The 19,325-nt window shown below is 44.8% G+C and overlaps 1 protein-coding gene across 1 annotated transcript; it reads left to right on the top strand.

Moving 5' to 3' along the window:
* The first annotated feature begins 290 nt into the window (after positions 1-290).
* Positions 291-18,185, top strand: LOC121571609 (serine/threonine-protein kinase SIK2-like). Its single transcript, XM_041883166.1, has 11 exons — positions 291-1,007; positions 1,697-1,909; positions 2,105-2,221; positions 7,819-7,882; positions 8,060-8,221; positions 8,573-8,697; positions 12,686-12,809; positions 12,996-13,222; positions 13,878-14,601; positions 14,732-14,927; positions 15,038-18,185. The coding sequence occupies exons 2-11, from the start codon at positions 1,757-1,759 to the stop codon at positions 15,585-15,587; spliced, it is 2,442 nt and encodes an 813-aa protein (XP_041739100.1). The 5' UTR covers positions 291-1,007; positions 1,697-1,756; the 3' UTR covers positions 15,588-18,185.
* The last annotated feature ends 1,140 nt before the right edge of the window (positions 18,186-19,325 follow it).

The raw sequence follows: 19,325 nt of genomic DNA, 5'->3' as shown, positions 1-19,325 counted from the left end.
GCTATTTAATGCATAAATATGATGACACAGTTTGTTGTTGGCATTTCATGTCTGAGTTTTCCCACTTTGCCAATGAAATAGTCATAAAAATAATTGGCAATATCAAAAGGTTTTGTGATGAATGAGCCTTCTGATTCAATGAAAGATGGAGTTGAATTAGTCTTTCTGCCCACAATTTCATTTAAAGTACTCCAAATATTTTTTTCCATCATACTTTATATAAGTTATCTTAGTTTCATAATACAGTTTCTTTCACTTTTTGTTTAATTTAGTATATTAATAGAATATAATATAGAATAGAATTGACATGCCATCCATGCAGTTTAAAAAGGTTCATAATGATTAAGAACCATTTTTGGTTTCACTTTTTCCCCCAAAGTAAGGAGAGGAAAGGCAACTTGAAAGTCGAGGGAGCGCATGTAAACGCTGGGATGAGCGAGCGCCAACTCGGGCTCTGCTATGCATCAACAGCTTGGGAGGAAACATCACGTGGTGACACATCGCCGAGACTGACGTCACCGTCCCCGTCTCCAAGCAACCTCTCCATCAGCACTCGCGTCACCGCGCGCCAAGCCGCACGGTTGCCCAGCAACTTCAGCTTTGCGCTCGCGCCCAGCCTTGCGCCCCACTCGAAGCTCTGACGCGGGTGTGACGTTAATGAGATGGTATCAATTTGTTATAGGAGCGCGAGAGGAGGAGTTTCCATATGAACGCTGCGGCTGTCCGCATTCCAGAGGAGTGCACATGCAGAAGGAGCAGTGCAGTGCAGTAGCCGATTATGTGACCGGCCAAGTCACCCTGTAAATAGTTCTTACTGATACGACTGGCACACAGTACTGTACATTTCTGTACATATTTCGTTAAAATAAATAAAAAATAAAAAGTTCTATGTTGTATTATTATACTTTTCTCGTATTTACAGCAAATACAATATCCTTATGGAATGACTTGTTTAGCTGCCTATGACAACGGATTGAACTGTGAGAGGTGTACCGACATCCAATACGGTAAGACACTATAATGCTCTTATGATTGTTTGGAAATCACTGGCTTACAGTTCAAGGTGGTTCTATAATGGACATGTATAATATTTTATTTTATTTTATTTTTATAGTTGTTTATTTATTTAGACCTTTTATTGTTTTATTTGTCTCTGATTCAGGCAGCCTATATGCGCCGAGCTGCAATTTAATTTTTTACTTTAACACATAACAATTTTGTATTGTGTGTTGTGTTATAAAGGCCTACATGTCTATTATCCATTGACTTCTCACATTTTGGCATGTTTGTAGCTTGAATCCAGCGCTTATTAAATGTAATTAATAAGCTATATGTTTAGTGCAGTAGGCTAATTAAATTTAGTGCAAGCTTGTAAAGATTTGACAGATGTGAAGGGATGTGGTCTATATTTAATTATTTTCTGCGTCATCATGATGCAATGCAAATGTTAATTCAGAATCTTAATTGTGGATGAGCACGAATAGGCTACGCCTAGCTAAAAGTGTAGCCTAATGATTAGGCCTATATTTTATAACGTTATTATCATTAATTATAATAATACATTGATAATGTAATGCATTAACAATTGATAACACACTAATAATAGGCCTACAATAAAAAAATAAAAAAATAAGAATGTCATTATGCATAGGCTTATGTGTATTTGATATTTACAATTTTGTCTTTTGCATCGCAGATAGCCAACTACACACAATTTGAATCCTATCCTTTGGAATACATTAATCAGTCGGGCATCATGGTGATCATAACGGAGAGCAGCCCGGGGGCCCAGCCCAACCATACTCATGGAAGGCCTCTACAGGTCGGCTTCTACGAGATCATCCGCACGCTGGGGAAAGGAAACTTCGCTGTGGTCAAACTGGCAAGGCACAAAGTCACCAGAACACAGGTCAGCATCCCTGCTCTTTTATTAACAATGGTTTCATATAATATTTTATTCATTTCAAAATCACACAGACTGAACTAAAAATAAAAAAATTGATAGAATCATATCAGCCTCTCATATTGCATTTGTCCTAGATATAGTAGACCTAGATACCAGTGTTTTTACAGTTTGCTGTGTTGGTTGGTTGTCCACTGCCAGGTGGCCATAAAGATAATTGACAAGACCAGACTAAACCCGTCCAACCTAGAGAAGATCTACAGAGAGGTCCAGATCATGAAGCTGCTTAACCACCCCCATATCATCAAACTCTACCAGGTGTGTGCTCTCTATTATAATAGGGTGACATTGTTATATTGGAATTGTGTGTGTGTGTGTGTTCTTTTGGGTGTGTTGACTGACAACATATCCTGCATGGATACAGGTGAGTGACTGGTCCATGTGTTTGGCTACGTGTGCACAGAGAGAGACACAGGCTGAGTTGGTGCTGGGGACAAACAACACAGGCAGAATAAGCAGGAGAGGTAGAGAGCGAGGGAGTAGGGATGGAGGTGTGGTGGCAAGGAACAGAGGGATGACGCTTATCCAGAGGCAGCGCTCCTAGTGGCCGGGGACTTTAATGTGGGGAAACTTAAATCCGTTCTACCTCATTTCTACCAGCATGTTAAATGTGCAACCAGAGGAAAAAAAACTCTAGACCACCTGAACTCCACACACAGAGACGCGTACAAAGCTCTCCCTCGCCCTCCATTTGGCAAATCTGACCATAATTCTATCCTCCTGATTCCTGCATATAAGAAAAAAATAAAGCAGGAAGCACCAGTGACTCGGATAATAAGGAAGTGGTCAGATGACGCAGATGTTAAGCTACAGGACTGTTATGCTAGCACAGACTGGAATATGTTCCCAGGATTTTTCCGATGGCATTGAGGAGTACACCACATCAGTCACTGGCTTCATCAATAACTGCATCGATGACGTCATCCCCACAGTGATCGTACGTACATACCCCAACCAGAAGCCATGGATTACAGGCAACATCTGCACTGAGCTAAATGGTAGAGCTGCCGCTTTCAAGGAGCGGGACTCTAACTCGGACGCTTATAAGAAATCCCACTATGCCCTCCGACGAACCATCAAACAGGCAAAGAGTCAATACAGGACTAAGATTGAATCGTACTACATCGGCTCCGATGCTCGTCGGATGTGGCAGGGCTTGCAAACTATTACAGACTACAAAGGGAAGCACAGCCGCGAGCTGCCCAGTGACACGAGCGTACCAGACGAGCTACAGTGCCTTGCAAAAGTATTCATCCCCCTTGGTGTTTTTCCTATTTTGTTGCAGTACAACCTGTAATTTAAATGGATTTTTATTTGGATTTCATGTAATGGACATACACAAAATAGTCCAAATTGGTGAAGTGAAATGAAACAAATAACTTGTTTCAAACAATTCTAAAAACTAAATTACGCAAAAGTGGTGCCTGCATATGTATTCACCCCCTTTGCTATGAAGCCCCTAAATAAGATCTGGTGCAACCAATTACCTTCAGAAGTCACATAATGAGTTAAATAAAGTCCACCTGTGTGCAATCAAAGTGTCACATGATCTCAGTATATATACACCTGTTCTGAAAGGCCCCAGAGTCTGCAACACCACTAAGCAAGGGGCACCACCAAGCAAGCGGCACCGTGAAGACCAAGGAGCTCTCCAAACAGGTTAGGGACAAAGTTGTGGAGAAGTACAGATCAGGGTTGGTTTAAAAAAAAATATCTGAAACTTTGAACATCCCACGGAGCACCATTAAATCCATTATTAAACAATGGAAAGAATATGGCACCACAACAAACCTGCCAAGAGAGGGCCGCCCACCAAAACTCACAGACCAGGCAAGGAGTGCATTAAACAGAGAGGCAACAAAGAGACCAAAGATAACCCTGAAGGAGCTGCAAAGCTCCACAGCGGAGATTGGAGTATCTGTCCACAGGACCACTTTAAGCCGTACACTCCACAGAGCTGGGCTTTACATAAGAGTGGCCAGAAAAAAGCCATTGCTTAAAGAAAAAAAGAAGATCCTCAAAAAGTTCTACAGCTGCACCATCGAGAGCATCCTGACTTGTTGCATCACCGCCTGGTATGGCAATTGCTCGGCTTCCGACCGCAAGGCACTACAGGTGGGTAGTGCGTACGGCCCAGTACATCACTGGGGCCAAGCTTCCTGCCATCCAGGACCTCTATACCAGGCGGTGTCAGAGGAAGGCCCTACAAATTGTCAAAGACTCCAGCCACCCTAGTCATAGACTGTTCTCTCTGCTACCGCACAGCAAGCGGTACAAAAGGCTTCTTAACAGCTTCTACCCCCAAGCCATAAAACTCCTGAACAGCTAATCATGGCTTCCCGGACTATTTGCATTGTCCCCCACACCCCACCTCACCCACCCCATCCCCTCTTTTTACGCTACTGCTACTCTGTTTATTATCTATGCATAGTCACTTTAACTCTACCTACATATACATATTACCTCAATTACCTCGCCTAACTGGTGCCCCAGCACATTGACTCTGTACCGGTACCCCCTGTATATAGCCTCCCTACTGTTTATGTATTAATTCAATCCTTTTTTAACTCTCTTTCTCTTTGGTGAGATGATGACAGAGGAGCAGAGCAGTAGACAGAGGGAAGGAAATAGTGTTTTGCTGCTTGGATGAGTCAGTCTCTATAGGCTTGTGTGTCAAGCTCAATTAGCGTCTATGGAAGTCAAGTGTAATATTTCCTAATGTAAAGGTGGCCCCGCCAAGCACACAAAGTACACACACATACACACAAAGTACACACAAAGTACACACACAAAGTACACACACACACAAAGTACACACAAAGTACACACAAAGTACACACAAAGTACACACAAAGTACACACACACACAAGTATACACAAAGTATACACACACAAAGTACACACACACACAAAGTATACACAAAGTATACACACACAAAGTACACACAAAGTATACACAAAGTACACACAAAGTACACACACACAAAGTACACACACAAAAAGTACACCCACACCCACACACAGGGCTCAATGCTACCCCTCTCACATGCCTTGAGTGAGACAGGAAAGCCTGATGTGTCATATGTCCTCCAGAGGACAATTCCTCAGTTCCTCTCTATGTCAGATGAGCCACTGTGAGCAGATTCATACGGAGGGATAGTCCCCCTAAAGAGACACAGGGCTCTATCTCTCTCACTCTCTCTCTCTCTGCCCCCCTCTTTCTTTATTTTTCTTTCTTTCTTTCTTTCTTTCTTTCTTTCTTTCTTTCTTTCTTTCTTTCTTTCTTTCTTTCTTTCTTTCTTTCTTTCTTTCTTTCTTTCTTTCTTTCTTTCTTTCTTTCTTTCTTTCTCTCTCTCTCTCTCTCTCTCTCTCTCTCTCTCTCTCTCTCTTTCTCTTTCTCTCTCTCCCTCTCTCTCTCTCTCTCTCTCTCTCTCTCTCTCTCTCTCTCTCTCTCTCTCTCTCTCTCTCTCTCTCTCTCTCTCTCTCTCTCTCTCTCTCTCTCTCTCTCTCTCTCTGGACAACAGTGAGGGTTGAGCTTGTCAGGTGCTAGCTGTTTGATGAAGTTTAGAGCAGGTATCTATGACCTGAGGGAAACCCTTTTCTCCTTCACACCCCCTCATCTGCCCACTGAGGGGGAGGTGTAGTGCGGTGAAGGTGATCTTGTGATCAGAGGTCACATCCTCTCCTTATCATCCCCCTCTTCCAATAACCAAAAACAGAACACTGAATTACGAGCAGTCTGTACCGTATGACTAGTCAAGGAGAGGAAGTAGCTAGAAGAGGAGAGGGGGAAAGCCTCAAGAATAACATCAAAGCGTTGAACCTTGACCTTTAAATAAGCTGCAGTTTCCATCTTATGTGAACAAAATGTCCCTTTTTACCCCCCTGCATCTCTGGAGATCATCACAGCCTCTCTCTCTCTCTCTCTCTCTCTCTCTCTCTCTCTCTCTCTCTCTCTCTCTCTCTCTCTCTCTCTCTCTCTCTCTCTCTCTCTCTCTCTCTCTCTCTCTCTCTCTCTCTCTCTCTCTCTCTCTCTCTCTCTCTCTCTCTCTCTCTCTCTCTCTCTCTCTCTCTCTCTCTCTCTCTCTCTCTCTCTCTCTCTCTCAATTCAATTACATTTCAATTTAAGGGCTTTATTGGCATGGGAATCGTATGTTAACATTGCCAAAGCAAGTGAAGTAGATAGCAAACAAAAGTGAAATAAACAATACATATTAACAGTAAACATTACACTCAGAAGTTCCAAAAGAATAAAGACATTTCAAACGTCATATTTTGTCTATATACAGTGTTGTAACAATGTGCAAATAGTTAAAGTACAAATGGGAAAATAAATCAACATAAAAATGTTGTTTGTTCTTCACTGGTTGCCCTTTTCTTGTGGCAACAGGTCACAGATATTGCTGCTGTGATGGCACACTGTGGTATTTCACCCAATAGATATGGGAGTTTATCAAAATTGGATTGGTTTTCAAATTCTTTGTGGGTCTGTGTAATCTGAGGGAAATATGTGTCTCTAATATGGTCATACATTTGGCAGGAGGTTAGGAAGTGCAGCTCAGTTTCCACCTCATTTTGTTGGCAGTGTGCACATAGCCTGTCTTCTCTTGAGAGCCAGGTCTGCCTACGGCGGCCTTCTCAATAGCAAGGCTATGCTCACTGAGTCTGTACATAGTCAAAGCTTTCCTTAAGTTTGGGTCAGTCACAGTGGTCAGGTATTCTGCCACTGTGTACTCTCTGTTTTATGGCCAAATAGCATTCTAGTTTGCTATTTTAGTTAATTCTTTCCAATGTGTCAAGTAATTATCTTTTTGTTTTCTCATGATTTGGTTGGGTCTCTCTCTCGCTCTCGTTTTCTGTCTCTCTCTCTCTCTCGTTTTCTGTCTCTCTCTCTCTCTCGTTCACACACTCCCCCACACACCACTCTTCAAGGGCCAGTATGACGGGCCCTTAACGTGCTAGACTACTTCTCTGGAAGCCTGTATGACACCAGCAGCACCTCTAGGTGAGAGGGACACAGAGTGGTGCTCATCTCTCAGATAAAGACTATAGATTACTCCCTGTATGGGAGCCTCTGTGCCTCCCTAAATATTACTGCTGCCCAACACCTCACTGTCTCTCACAGAGTTAGAAAAGTCAAAGAGAAACTGGGTTGGAAATGAAATGAGGCTATAAAATGTGTGACATAGCTTTAGGTGTTGGTTTATTGAGTCCTGGCAGCGATGTTTATCAGTCTTTTCTTCAGATGTGGTAGTGACACAACACTCCCACAATGTTTGGTCCCCGAGGGCTCTCCTGGCCCTGAGAAGTTTTGGGGAGTTCCAGGAAGGGGATGGGACATTGCGTCTTTCCTTCTTTTTATTTTTGTCTTTGCGGTGGTGATGGGTTCTCGATACACAAGCTCGACCTTTGTGTCTGAACTTTTCTTTTTCTTTCCCAGAATTAAAGAGATTTGGTTTCTGTTGAAAACTAATGAAAGACAACACAGTCTTAGTGGGAATACTGGTTTGAACTGTTTCTGTGTTCATATCCTATAAATAAAGAGCATGCAGGAAGTGCCTGTCAGCTCTGTTATGCAACAGTGCATATCATGGAAAGTCAGCGTGTCGTGTGTGTGTATGTGTGTGTGAATGAGAGGAGTTATGGAACAGGCAGGAGGAAGTGTGGTCAGTGGAAAAATAAGGTGTCCAGAAAACGTCCCCAGTGCCCAGTCCTGGCTCTGCTAAAACACTTACAGCAGCCTTTACAGTGGAAAGTCCTCTTTCCTCACGTTATCACTGTATGTTTATGTGCATTTGTGTGTAGCCTACTTCTTGCTAACCTCTCTCCATTGTCTCTCTTTGTATTCCTCTTAGGTTATGGAGACTAAAGATATGCTGTATATTGTGACAGAATACGCCAAAAATGGAGAGATGTTCGGTGAGGACCAAATTCAATATCCCCATTGTTGTAAACTGGGTTGGGCTGTTTGATTTTACGTAATAAAAGGGGTCAAATAGATATCAAGATCCTCTCTTACCCAGGATTTACAGTCCTTATTTGGTTCTCTGAATGTTAACTGGCCCCCTCTCTTCTTTTCTCCCTTTCTTCCTCTAGACTACTTGACCTCAAATGGGCGCATGAGCGAGGACGAGGCACGGAAGAAGTTCTGGCAAATCCTGATGGCGGTGGACTACTGCCACAGACACCACATCGTTCACCGTGACCTCAAGACTGAGAATCTGCTGCTGGATGCCAATATGAATATCAAACTGGCCGGTGAGTCTGTGATAACAGATAGTAGACTACCCTCTGTCCTTGATGGTTCCCTACTGATGTTCAGACAGCTACATTTCTCTACTAAAGAGAAGCCATGCATCACTGGGTCTGTGCTAATGAAGTGCCAACTGCCAAGAATTAGAGGATTCTTCAGGGTAAAATAGTAGGATCAGAGCAGGGCTGATCTGATGCCGCAAAGGCCCAGTGTGACAGTCTGTAGTCAGTAAACACACACACAAACAAACACACACGCACGCACACGCTAGCACACACATGGGCACCCACACACAAACACACACAAATAATCATGAGTTTCACTAACAAGTCGATCTCTCTCTCCCTCCCATTCAGACTTTGGATTCGGAAACTTCTACAACTCAGGCGAGCCCCTGTCTACGTGGTGTGGCAGCCCTCCCTATGCAGCACCCGAGGTGTTCGAGGGGAAGGAGTACGAAGGGCCACAGTTGGATATCTGGGTAAGGGCTCACAGGGAAACCGCACACAACATGGCTACCCATGTTTTGAACGCAGGTGTTTTATTTATTTATTTATTTTTATTTAACCTTTATTTAACCAGGTAAGCCAGTTGAGAACAAGTTCTCATTTACAACTGCGACCTGGCCAAGATAAAGTAAAGCAGTGCAATAAAAACAACAACAACACAGAGTTACATATGGAATAAACAAAACGTACAGTCAATAACACAATAGAAAATCTATATACAGTGTGTGCAAATGTAGTAAGTTATGGAGGTAAGGCAATAAATAGGCCATAGTGCAAAATATTTACAATTTAGTATTAACACTGGAGTGATAGATGTGCAGAAGATGATGTGCAAATAGAGATACTGGGGTGCAAATGAGCAAAATAAATAACAATGTAAATAACAATATGGGGATGAGGTAGTTGGGTGGGCTAATTACAGATGGGCTGTGTACAGGTGCAGTGATCGGTAAGCTGCTCTGACAACTGATGCTTAAAGTTAGTGAGGGAGATAAGTGTCTCCAGCTTCATAGATTTTTGCAGTTCGTTCCAGTCATTTGCAGCAGGGAACTGGAAGGAATGGCTGCCAAAGGAGGTGTTGGCTTTGGGGATGACCAGTGAGATATACCTGCTGGAACGCATACTACGGGTGGGTGTTGCTATGGTGACCAATGATCTAAGATAAGGCGGGGATTTGCCTAGAAGTGATTTATAAATGACCTGGAGCCAGTGGGTTTGGCGACTAATATTTAGTGAGGGCCAGCCAACGAGAGCGTACAGGTCACAATGGTGGGTAGTATATGGGGCTTTGGTGACAAAACAGATGGCACTGTGATAGACTACATCCAATTTGCCTGAGTAGAGTGTTGGAAGCTATTTTGTAAATTACATCGCCGAAGTCAAGGATCGGTAGGATAGTCAGCATGAGTGAAGGAGGCTTTGTTGCGAAATAGGAAGCCGAATCTAGATTTAACTTTGGATTGGAGATACTTAATTTGAGTCTGGAAGGAGAGTTTACGGTCTAACCAGACACCTAGGTATTTGTAGTTGTCCACATATTCTAAGTCAGACCTGCCGAGAGTAGTGATTCTAGTCGGGCGTGCGGGTGCAAGCAGCGTTTGATTGAAGAGCATGCATTTAGTTTTACTAGCGTTTAAGATCAGTTGGAGGCCACGGAAGGAGTGTTGTATGGCATTGAAGCTCGTTTGGAGGTTTGTTAACACAGTGTCCAATGAAGGGCCAGATGTATACAAAATGGTGTCGTCTGCGTAGAGGTGGATCTGAGAGTCACCAGCAGCAAGAGCGACATCATTGATATACACAGAGAATAGAGTCGGCCCGAGAATTGAACCCTGTTGCACCCCCATAGAGACTGCCAGAGGTCCAGACAACAGGCCCTCCGAATTGACACATTGAACTCTATCTGAGAAGTAGTTGGTGAACCAGGCGAGGCAGTCATTTGAGAAACCAAGGCTATTTAGTCTGCCAATAAGAATGCAGTGATTGACAGAGTCAAAAGCCTTGGCCAGGTCGATGAAGACGGCTGCACAGTACTGTCTTTTATCGATCGCAGTTATTATATCGTTTAGGACCTTGAGCGTGGCTGAGGTGCACCCATGACCAGCTTGGAAACCAGATTGCATAGCGGAGAAGGTACGGTGGGATTCGAAATGGTCGGTGATCTGTTTGTTAACTTGGCTTTCAAATACTTTCGAAAGGCAGGGCAGGATGGAAATAGGTCTGTAATGTTTGGATCTAGAGTGTCACCCCCTTTGAAGAGGGGGATGACTGTGGCAGCTTTCCAATCTCTGGGGATCTCAGACGATACGAAAGAGAGGTTGAACAGGCTAGTAATAGGGGTTGCGACAATTTCGGCGGCACATTTTTAGAAAGAAAGGGTCCAGATTGTCTAGCCCAGCTGATTTGTAGGGGTCCAGATTTTGCAGCTCTTTCAGGATATCAGCTATCTGAATTTGGGTGAAGGAGAAGCGGGGGGGGGGGGGCATGGGCAAGTTGCAGCGGAGGGTGCAGAGCTGGTGGCCGGGGTAGGGGTAGCCAGGTGGAAAGCATGGCCAGCCGTAGCAAAATGCTTATTGAAATTCTCGATTATCGTCGATTTATCGGTGGTGACAGTGTTTCCTAGCCTCAGTGCAGTGGGTAGCTGGGACTTTACAGTGTCCCAAAACTTTTTGGAGTTAGTGCTACAGGATGCACATTTCTGTTTGAAAAAGCTAGCCTTTGCTTTCCTAACTGCTTGTGTATATTGGTTCCTGACTTCCCTGAAAAGTTGCATATCGTGGGGGCTGTTTGATGCTAATGCAGTATGCCACATTATGTTTTTGTGCTGGTCAAGGGCAGTCAAGTCTGGGGTGAACCAGGGGCTATATCTGTTCTTAGTTCTGAATTTTTTGAATGGGGCATGCTTATTTAAGATGGAGAGGAAAGCACTTTTGAAGAACATCCAGGCAAACTCTACTGACGGAATGAGGTCAATATCCATCCAGGATACCCGGGCCAGGTCAATTAGAAAGGCCTGCTTGCTGAAGTGTTTTAGGGAGCGTTTGACAGTGATGAGGGGTGGTCGTTTGACCGCGGACCCATTACGGACACAGGCAATGAGGCAGTGATCGCTGAGATCCTGGTTGAAGACAGCGGAGGTGTATTTAGAGGGTAAATTAGTCATGATGATATCTATGAGGGTGCCCATGTTTACGGATTTAGGGTTGTACCTGGTAGGTTCCTTGATGATTTGTGTGAGATTGAGGGCATCTAGTTTAGATTGTAGGACGGCCGGGGTGTTAAGCATATCGCAGTTTAGGTCACCAAGCAGTACGAACTCTGAGAATAGATAGGGGGCAAGCAATTCACATATGGTGTCCAGGGCACAACTGGGGATTGAGGGACGTCTGCAGGTTGGGATTTATTGTCATGAATCTTGCCCTGGAGACAGCTCTGCAGAGTGGTCACAAGCTGGCACAGTCACAAAGTCATAAGATCTGATTTTAAACCTAACATGCTGACCACACCGCCTGCATTGCGTTTGCAAGCTTTGCAAAATAAATGTACACATACATGTTATTCAATAATTTCAATTGCTCGCGCACATCAATGAGCGTCTGCGTATCTAGGCGCTAAAATAGAACTTGGTTCTATTTTTGACGCGCTGCATGTCCCGTCTCTCCCATCTCCTCATTGGTTTTTAGGAGCATATACCCACGTGGGTGATTGAAAGATGAACTGAGGTCCACACTCCAGTCCAGTTGGTGGGGGTAATGCACCTTAAAGTTGTATGCCAACCTCCATATAAAGTCCACAAAAGAAGAAGAAGCCTGAAGGAGGAGAGTTTACTAGAAACTAACTAGGTTTCCCCTTTTATCTGCGGATTTTGTGTGGCTCAAAATGGGTCAAAATTCTACAAAGATCCAAAAAAAAGGACCTTGTGCATTTCAGGTACAATAACAACCCAATGTTTATATCCCAGGACAAAATAGCTAGCAACAGCAAGCTAGCCAGCTAAATGTCCATTAATGTTTTATGTGTTTCGACCTGTTTCGACCTGCTTCAGAGTATGTTTTGATATTTCAACCTGCGTGTCCTGATTGCGTCTGATGTGGATGGACAAAATCAATATGTGCGCGATGGCGGATGCACGCACGTGCCCTGTCTAGTCAGCATATAACCCTAACCTTAACCCTAACCTTAACCACACTGCTAACCCTAATGCCTAACCCTAATCATAAATAAATACCAAAAAGCTATTTTTTGTTTTCCATGAATATTTTACAATATAGCAAATTTTGACTTTGCAGCTGGCCTATCTAGCAAAAATCGCTCAGTTCTGCCTACAGGGCAAGATTCATGACAATAAACGTAGCGTTTTGAAACCAAGTTCTACCATTTTCATGTCAAACAAATGAATACAGAAGTAGAGGGAGAGACCATTTGTTGATGTTCTCCTCCTGGTCTATCTCTCCTCTACAGAGTTTGGGTGTGGTTCTGTACGTTCTCGTGTGCGGATCCCTTCCGTTCGACGGGCCCAGCCTCCCCGCCCTCAGACAGAGAGTCACAGAGGGGCGCTTCAGAATCCCCTTCTTCATGTCTCAAGGTACACATCACCATGGCAACAACACAGTGAAACATTTCAAAGTGTGATTGGGATTGATAGCTTTACTGTTTATATTAAATAAAAGCACACGCTATAGCATCAGAGAATGACCTTGCTTTCCCTTCTACCTCTTTCCCTCCCTCCCTCCATCCTCCTTCTCTCTCCCTCCCACTCTTTTCCCCCCAGACTGTGAGAACTTGATCCGTAAGATGCTGGTGGTGGACCCAGCCAAGAGGATCAGTGTGGCCCAGATCAAGCAGCACCGCTGGATGCTGGCCGACCCCACAGCTCCTAACCAGACCCTCAGCATGGCACTGCCCCTCACAGACTACAACTCCAACCTGGGGGACTACAGCGAGTCCGTCCTAGGCATCATGCAAACCCTGGGCATCGACCGCCAGAGGACCATCGAGGTGAGTGGAGGATTGGTTGATTTGTTAATTGGCTGATTGGTTGATTGGTGTTATCATCATGGAAGGAGGATTAGAAGAGGGTAATGAGTGAGTGGAGCTGCGTTGTTATATAGATTACAGGTTATAGGTTATAGGTTATATAGTAGTTTATACAGAGTATCACTAGTGTCATAGGAATACAGTATTTGAAGTACACTGTAGAAACAGCTAATGGGGTTGGGTACTGGGTTGAAAGTGCTGGGGCTTTGAGACAGTTAGTCATGTCTGGTAGTAGAGCAGGTGGTATGTTATGCTGCCTCCCAGGCAGGCACCACAGTCAAACCCACCCTGGATCCCTGTATGCCTGGTGGGCTTACTACTCGTTTTGTAGGGAGAATTAGGGGGATAACTGGCATCTGCTTTTAAAGGCTGACACTGAGCACTGAGGAGACGAGCTCCAACAGGAGTCTCTCAGTAGATCAGACTGAGTGAGCACAAAGTGACGGGCGCAGAGCGTGTGTCCGTGTGTGTTTCCTGTCTGACAGAGAAATAAAGAAAGAAATAGAGAATGAGAGAAACAGGGAGAGGAGAGTAAAAAGATGGCTAATACAGTCCTTTATTATGACACCCTTTTAACCAAAATGGCTGACTAACAAGTCCTTGTCTTTTGCCCCAGTCTCTGCTGAGCAGCAGCTACAACCACTTCTCTGCCATCTACTACCTGCTGTTGGAGAGGGACAGGGAACACCGGGCCCTGCAGCTCAGTCGCCAGTGTGGGCCCCGGACCCAGAAACCCAGGAGCACCTCCGACTCCGGTACCCCAGAGGTCATCATGGAGGACAGCTTCAGAACTTCAGCCTACCCCATTCAGTGCAAGACCACACCTCCCATGCACTCAGAGATGGAATATGACCAAAGTGCATTGTTCCAGCGTGTGATGTTCCCGGTGGAAGCCAGTCTGAACCGACAGCTGTGTAACCGCTCCATCTCCCCAAACAGCCTGCTGGAGACCAGCATCAGTGAGGAGGTGCGGCCCCGTGACTTGGAGGAGGAGGAGGTCACACACACCTGCTCACCCCTCATCCTGCCCACCACCACCTCCCGGCGACACACCCTGGCCGAGGTCTCCCCTCACTTCCACGAGTGCAACCCCCCCTGCATCGTGGTCAGCCTCTCCGACGGTGCATCGTCTGACAGCTGTCTGAAGTCCTTGTCCACCCCCAACCCTGCCCTGCGCCCCCCTGTGGGGGGCCTGTCAGCCATGACAGCCTCTGGGACTGGCCCCAGGGCGCTGGTCCCTGCCGGTACCCACCCGGCCCTCTTCTCTCACCTACTCCCCCAGGCCCAGGCTTCCAGCTTCCAGGAGGGCCGCAGAGCCTCTGACACCTCCCTCACACAAGGTATGGGTGATGTCAGTTTATAACCATTACATACAGTATGTATCATTCACATCATCATCATCATCATCACTACAAGGAAATGTATCAGGCCTAACAGCATTTAACCGATCCCCTCTGTGCGCCTCCCCAGGTCTGAAAGCCTTCCGCCAACAGCTGAGGAAGAACACGCGCACTAAGGGTCTTCTGGGTCTGAATAAGATCAATGGTCTGGCAAGGCAGGTCTGTCCTCTGACCTCCGACCACAGTAGCCGTGGCAGCCGGGGATCAATAGGCCCCACCATCAATGAGCACTGCAGCATGCTGGAGGAAGTTCTGCACCAGCAAAGGTAAGATGGGGACACACACACAGACACACACACACACCTGCACATAAATATAATCACAGCCACATAGTCACAGTAAGTGCAATTCTAACCCCTCCTGTCTCTATTTACAGAATGCTCCAGATACAGCACCAGCCCCAGGCTCCTCAGTCAGCATCTACCCAGAACCCCCTGTTCTTCCTGTCCCAGCAGCAGCCCCCCTCCCCCACCTCTGTCTTTGCCCCCTCTACCCTGTTTGACACACCCACCCCCTCCCTCCTCCAGGAGGAACCTCAACACCTGTCCCTACACCAGAGCCCCCTGGCTCTCCAGCACGCCTTCTGGCAGCAGCCTCTGGAGTCATCTTCCTCCTCCTATGGCTCCTCTTCCTCCTGCTCCTCATCATCATCCTCCTACTGCGCCTCCTCTTCCTCCCTCTCCCCCGTGGCCTCCGCTGCTTACCTCCTCGAGGCTCGCCTGCACATCAGCCAGCAACCCAGCCTCTATCCCCAGACCAACCTCCACTACCAACCCCAGGCCCAGAACCAGGCCTTCACCCAGGGCCCCTTCCCCCTCATGGTCAGGCAGGGGAGGTGGAGCCTGGATTCAGCCTCCGGGAGAGAGTCTGAGATGCAGGAGCTGAGCCGGGCTGGACAGCTGAGCAGCTGTGTGATGGTGAAGTAATGGAGAGAAAGAAAGGAGAAACAGGAAACAACAAATTCCTACTGGACCAGAGTACTTGTTCAGTATGGCAACCTGAGGAAAAATGTAATGGTGATGTCATCACTGATGGACAGGAAGGGTGAGCACTTTTTGACAGTGGGAACAGAACTTTGAGCTGTGGAGTTACTCACAGATCATCAGATGACGAGAATAAGATGATAGGATGACAGAACAGATCGTCCTAATTGTGAAAAGAGAACAATTGGGGAGAAAAACAAACTCTATGAAAAACTCATTATAGAGTGGACAGATAAAAAAAAAACAGATGCAAGTGACAAATCTAAACTCTCTTGAACAACATGCAAACACTCACATCTAGGTGTGTGTATCTGTGTGTGATCACATAAGCTGACAATTAAGCAATAACAAAACTTTGGGGAGATGGCTCTTAGTTCTTTTCGAACCCCCCCAGAGAAACAAAAAGGTCTGGGACCCCCTCAACGCAACAGGGGACCCCTGTACCTGTCCTTTCTCCCTAATGGGGACCCCAACTCACCCATCTCCTTCTCTGGAGGGGTGTGTGAAGGACTAGTCTTGAAAAAACAATGAGGACTGGTATCAATGAACCAGACTAGGTCATGTAAGACTTATTTCAACAGTTGTGAGTTTTTTCAGTTTTTTTGTTTGTTTGAAAACAGGAGGATCCAGTCTTCCTGATTTTGTCTTTTCCATTTTTGCTTACTGTATACAGACCTTTACTACATTTCATTGTTTTTTACTTTATTTTTTTGATATTACTTTGTGGCAATCCTACACGCATGCAGCATCAGAACTATTCTAATCTTCCAAACAATCTTTGAACACAATGTTATAGTGATTTCACAAACTGTGATTTGTTTGTGCAAGATTCTAGCTGAGCTAATGCTGCTTTTACCACAGAAGAAGATAAAAACCTGGTACATCTTGATCAGCCGAAACGGAAGAAAAAATGTACTTGCTGAGTGTCTAAAGCACAATAGGTACTGCTATAAGCAAGCAGTGTGTGTGTGTGTGTGTGCCTTAAAAAAAGGTTGATTTCAATTGATAATTTATACTTATGTATGGTTACTTTCTAATCATATTCCCTCTGTTTTTATGTCCTTATGGCGAGGAATCCTCGATCATGCTATTTTGCTGTTTAATCATTACCTTCTCAGGCAACCAAGTCCCAAAAATGTGGAAACACTGTCTAAACTTAAGACCCTGAAGACCTATGAGCATGATGTCATTCCCTATCAGTGACTTTAACCACTTTACTTTTCACTTGATGTGAAGGCTATGTGTAGGCTATATGCTGTACTGCTTTCACATAGCCAGAACAAAGACTTTGGGACTATAGTGCAATATTTCACATTGAAATGCAGAGGAAATTAGAAATAAAGAGCTGACATAGGATCGTACATTACCTGCCTGCTGGTACCTTCAGAGGGCGCTAGCTGAGTAGATCAGAGACTAGAACGCTTCTGTTTTTGTTGAACATGAACATAGATATGAATAGGTGTAAAAGAAAGGACCCAAACCATTTCATAGTGCTTTTCCTCTTGACAACACAGTTGCCTCTGCCATTGTACAATGGCAGAACTAGAGATAAGCCAAAGAGAGAGCAGAGTAAGAGAAAGAAGCACTGCTTACTTTCCAGCAACTCAAAATGCTAGCTAGCTAGTGCTTTCATGGTGTACTCTGTGTAGCTCATGCTATGAGCAAGCTGCTTCTGCCACAAGATGCTAATGTGTTGAAGATTCCCCTAGCAGTTGGGTTCCAGGACCATGGCTGTATTTGTATTTTTCTAAGAAAAGAAGAAAAGAAAATGGAAAAAAACTTGTAGCACTACAATAATTTTTGCTGCAATGTGAGTTTTCTCAATGAATTGGCCGTAGGTGGTAGAGGTCGCTAGCTAGAGGTAAATACAACGTACTTGGGTGTATGTGTTAGGCCTATTTATTTTTAGAGAATGTGTTTGAAACACCACCATTTACTTCAGCTGTTTCCACCATGATAGCTGTGCACCTTTGTTATTTTGGTTAGTTTGACCATATCTTTGAAGTGGTCTTCTTTTGAACAACATGTTGAAGAGGAAAAGTGTTGGAAGCCTGAAGCTTAAAAGTTGTTTGATAGATTTCTCTCTGAAATAAGCAGTGTTAATATTTCTTAATGACATTAGATTTTGCTTGATTACACTCACCAACAGCGCTTGTGCCTTCTTCAGAACAAACCCCCTACGATCAGAGTAACCCTCTTTCCTCCAATCAGCACAAAGAGAAAACGGGTGGGCCCATAAGACCCAGTTTTGCTACTTTGATTTAACTTGCTGTATTGAAGAAAAAAATAAGCATTTCACTTTACAATGAATATATCTTCACAAACTTAGTTTGACCAAACTATTGAAACACTAAGAACCTTTTTGACGCAGATCTGTAAGATGTCCTATTTGGTAAAATGTTGGATATTAAGAAATATGCGTTATGATTTTCCTGATTTGCTACTTGACTGTGTGTGTGTGTTTGTATGAATGTTATATGAAAATAAATATTGTTTCTTTATGTGGCTAATTTATTTGAATAAAACATGAATAAACATGAATTCCAGTTGTTGGTCGTAATTTAGTGTAAATGTCTTAAGCCCCGTTTATACCTGTTTCTAACATGCATGCTTTGCCCTAATCAGAAGTCCACAATCTGATTTTGCCCACATTTTTTGACAGTGTAGAATATTAAAAGATGCATTGTGATCAGATTGTGATCTTCGTGGGCTATACTCAGCCTTGTCTCAGGGTAGTAGGTTGGTGGTCTGTTGATATCCATCTGGTGGTGTGGGGGCTGTGCTTTGGCAAAGTGGGTGGGGTTATATCCTAACTGGTTGGCCCTGTCCGGGGGTATCGTCGGACGGGGCCACAGTGTCTCCTGACCCCCCCTTTCTCAGCCTCCAGTATCTATGCTGCAATAGTCTATGTGCCGGGAGGCTAGGGTCAGTCTGTTATATTTGGTGTTATTCTCCTGTCTTATCCGGTGTCCTCCTGTCTTATCTTATCCGGTGTCCCTCTCTCCCTCCCATCCCGGAGGACCTGAGCCCTAGGACCATGCCTCAGGACTACCTTGCCTGATGACGCCTTGCTGTCCCCAGTCCACCTGGTCGTGCTGCTGCTCCAGTTTCCACTCTTCTGCCTGCGGCTATGAAACCCTGACCTGTTCACTGGACGTGCTACTGTTGTGGAAATTCATCACTATACTTTATTAACAATCAAAGTTCTTACAGAGTTTTTGTTGCATCAAGATATGACTTTATTAGAGTTTCAACAAAGCCGATGCCGGTCTGCAGAGTGGCACCCCCTCTTCTTCTCTCCCTCCATCTTATATAGTGGCCTCCACACACCCTAGCTTTAAATCCCTCCCTTCTCAGTTTCCCGCTCTTTTATTGCTCCGCCCACTCCCCTTGTCTATGGTGGTGGCTACATTCAACTTTCATTCAGTTCAGAATCAATAGTAATACACTCAATCAATCCCTTATCTTGCAAAAACACTCATGTTTAGTTTAAACTCTGTTCAACCCCAGCTCTCCCGGGCTTGACCTGAAGACCGATTGTTGGACATGACAGGTCCCTGAATCCTTGAAACCTACACAAACCCCCCTTCATGCTGTAATCTATCAAGAAGATAGCCAAGGAGAGACAAAGGTTTAGCCTAAACTCTGTTCAACTCTGGTGCCGAGAGAGACAAAATGCCA

The sequence above is a fragment of the Coregonus clupeaformis genome, chromosome 40 (genome assembly GCF_020615455.1).
Source record: "Coregonus clupeaformis isolate EN_2021a chromosome 40, ASM2061545v1, whole genome shotgun sequence".
Taxonomy (NCBI): domain Eukaryota; kingdom Metazoa; phylum Chordata; class Actinopteri; order Salmoniformes; family Salmonidae; genus Coregonus; species Coregonus clupeaformis.
Note: the sequence above shows the minus strand (reverse complement) of the source record. Positions and strands in the feature narration are given on the sequence as shown.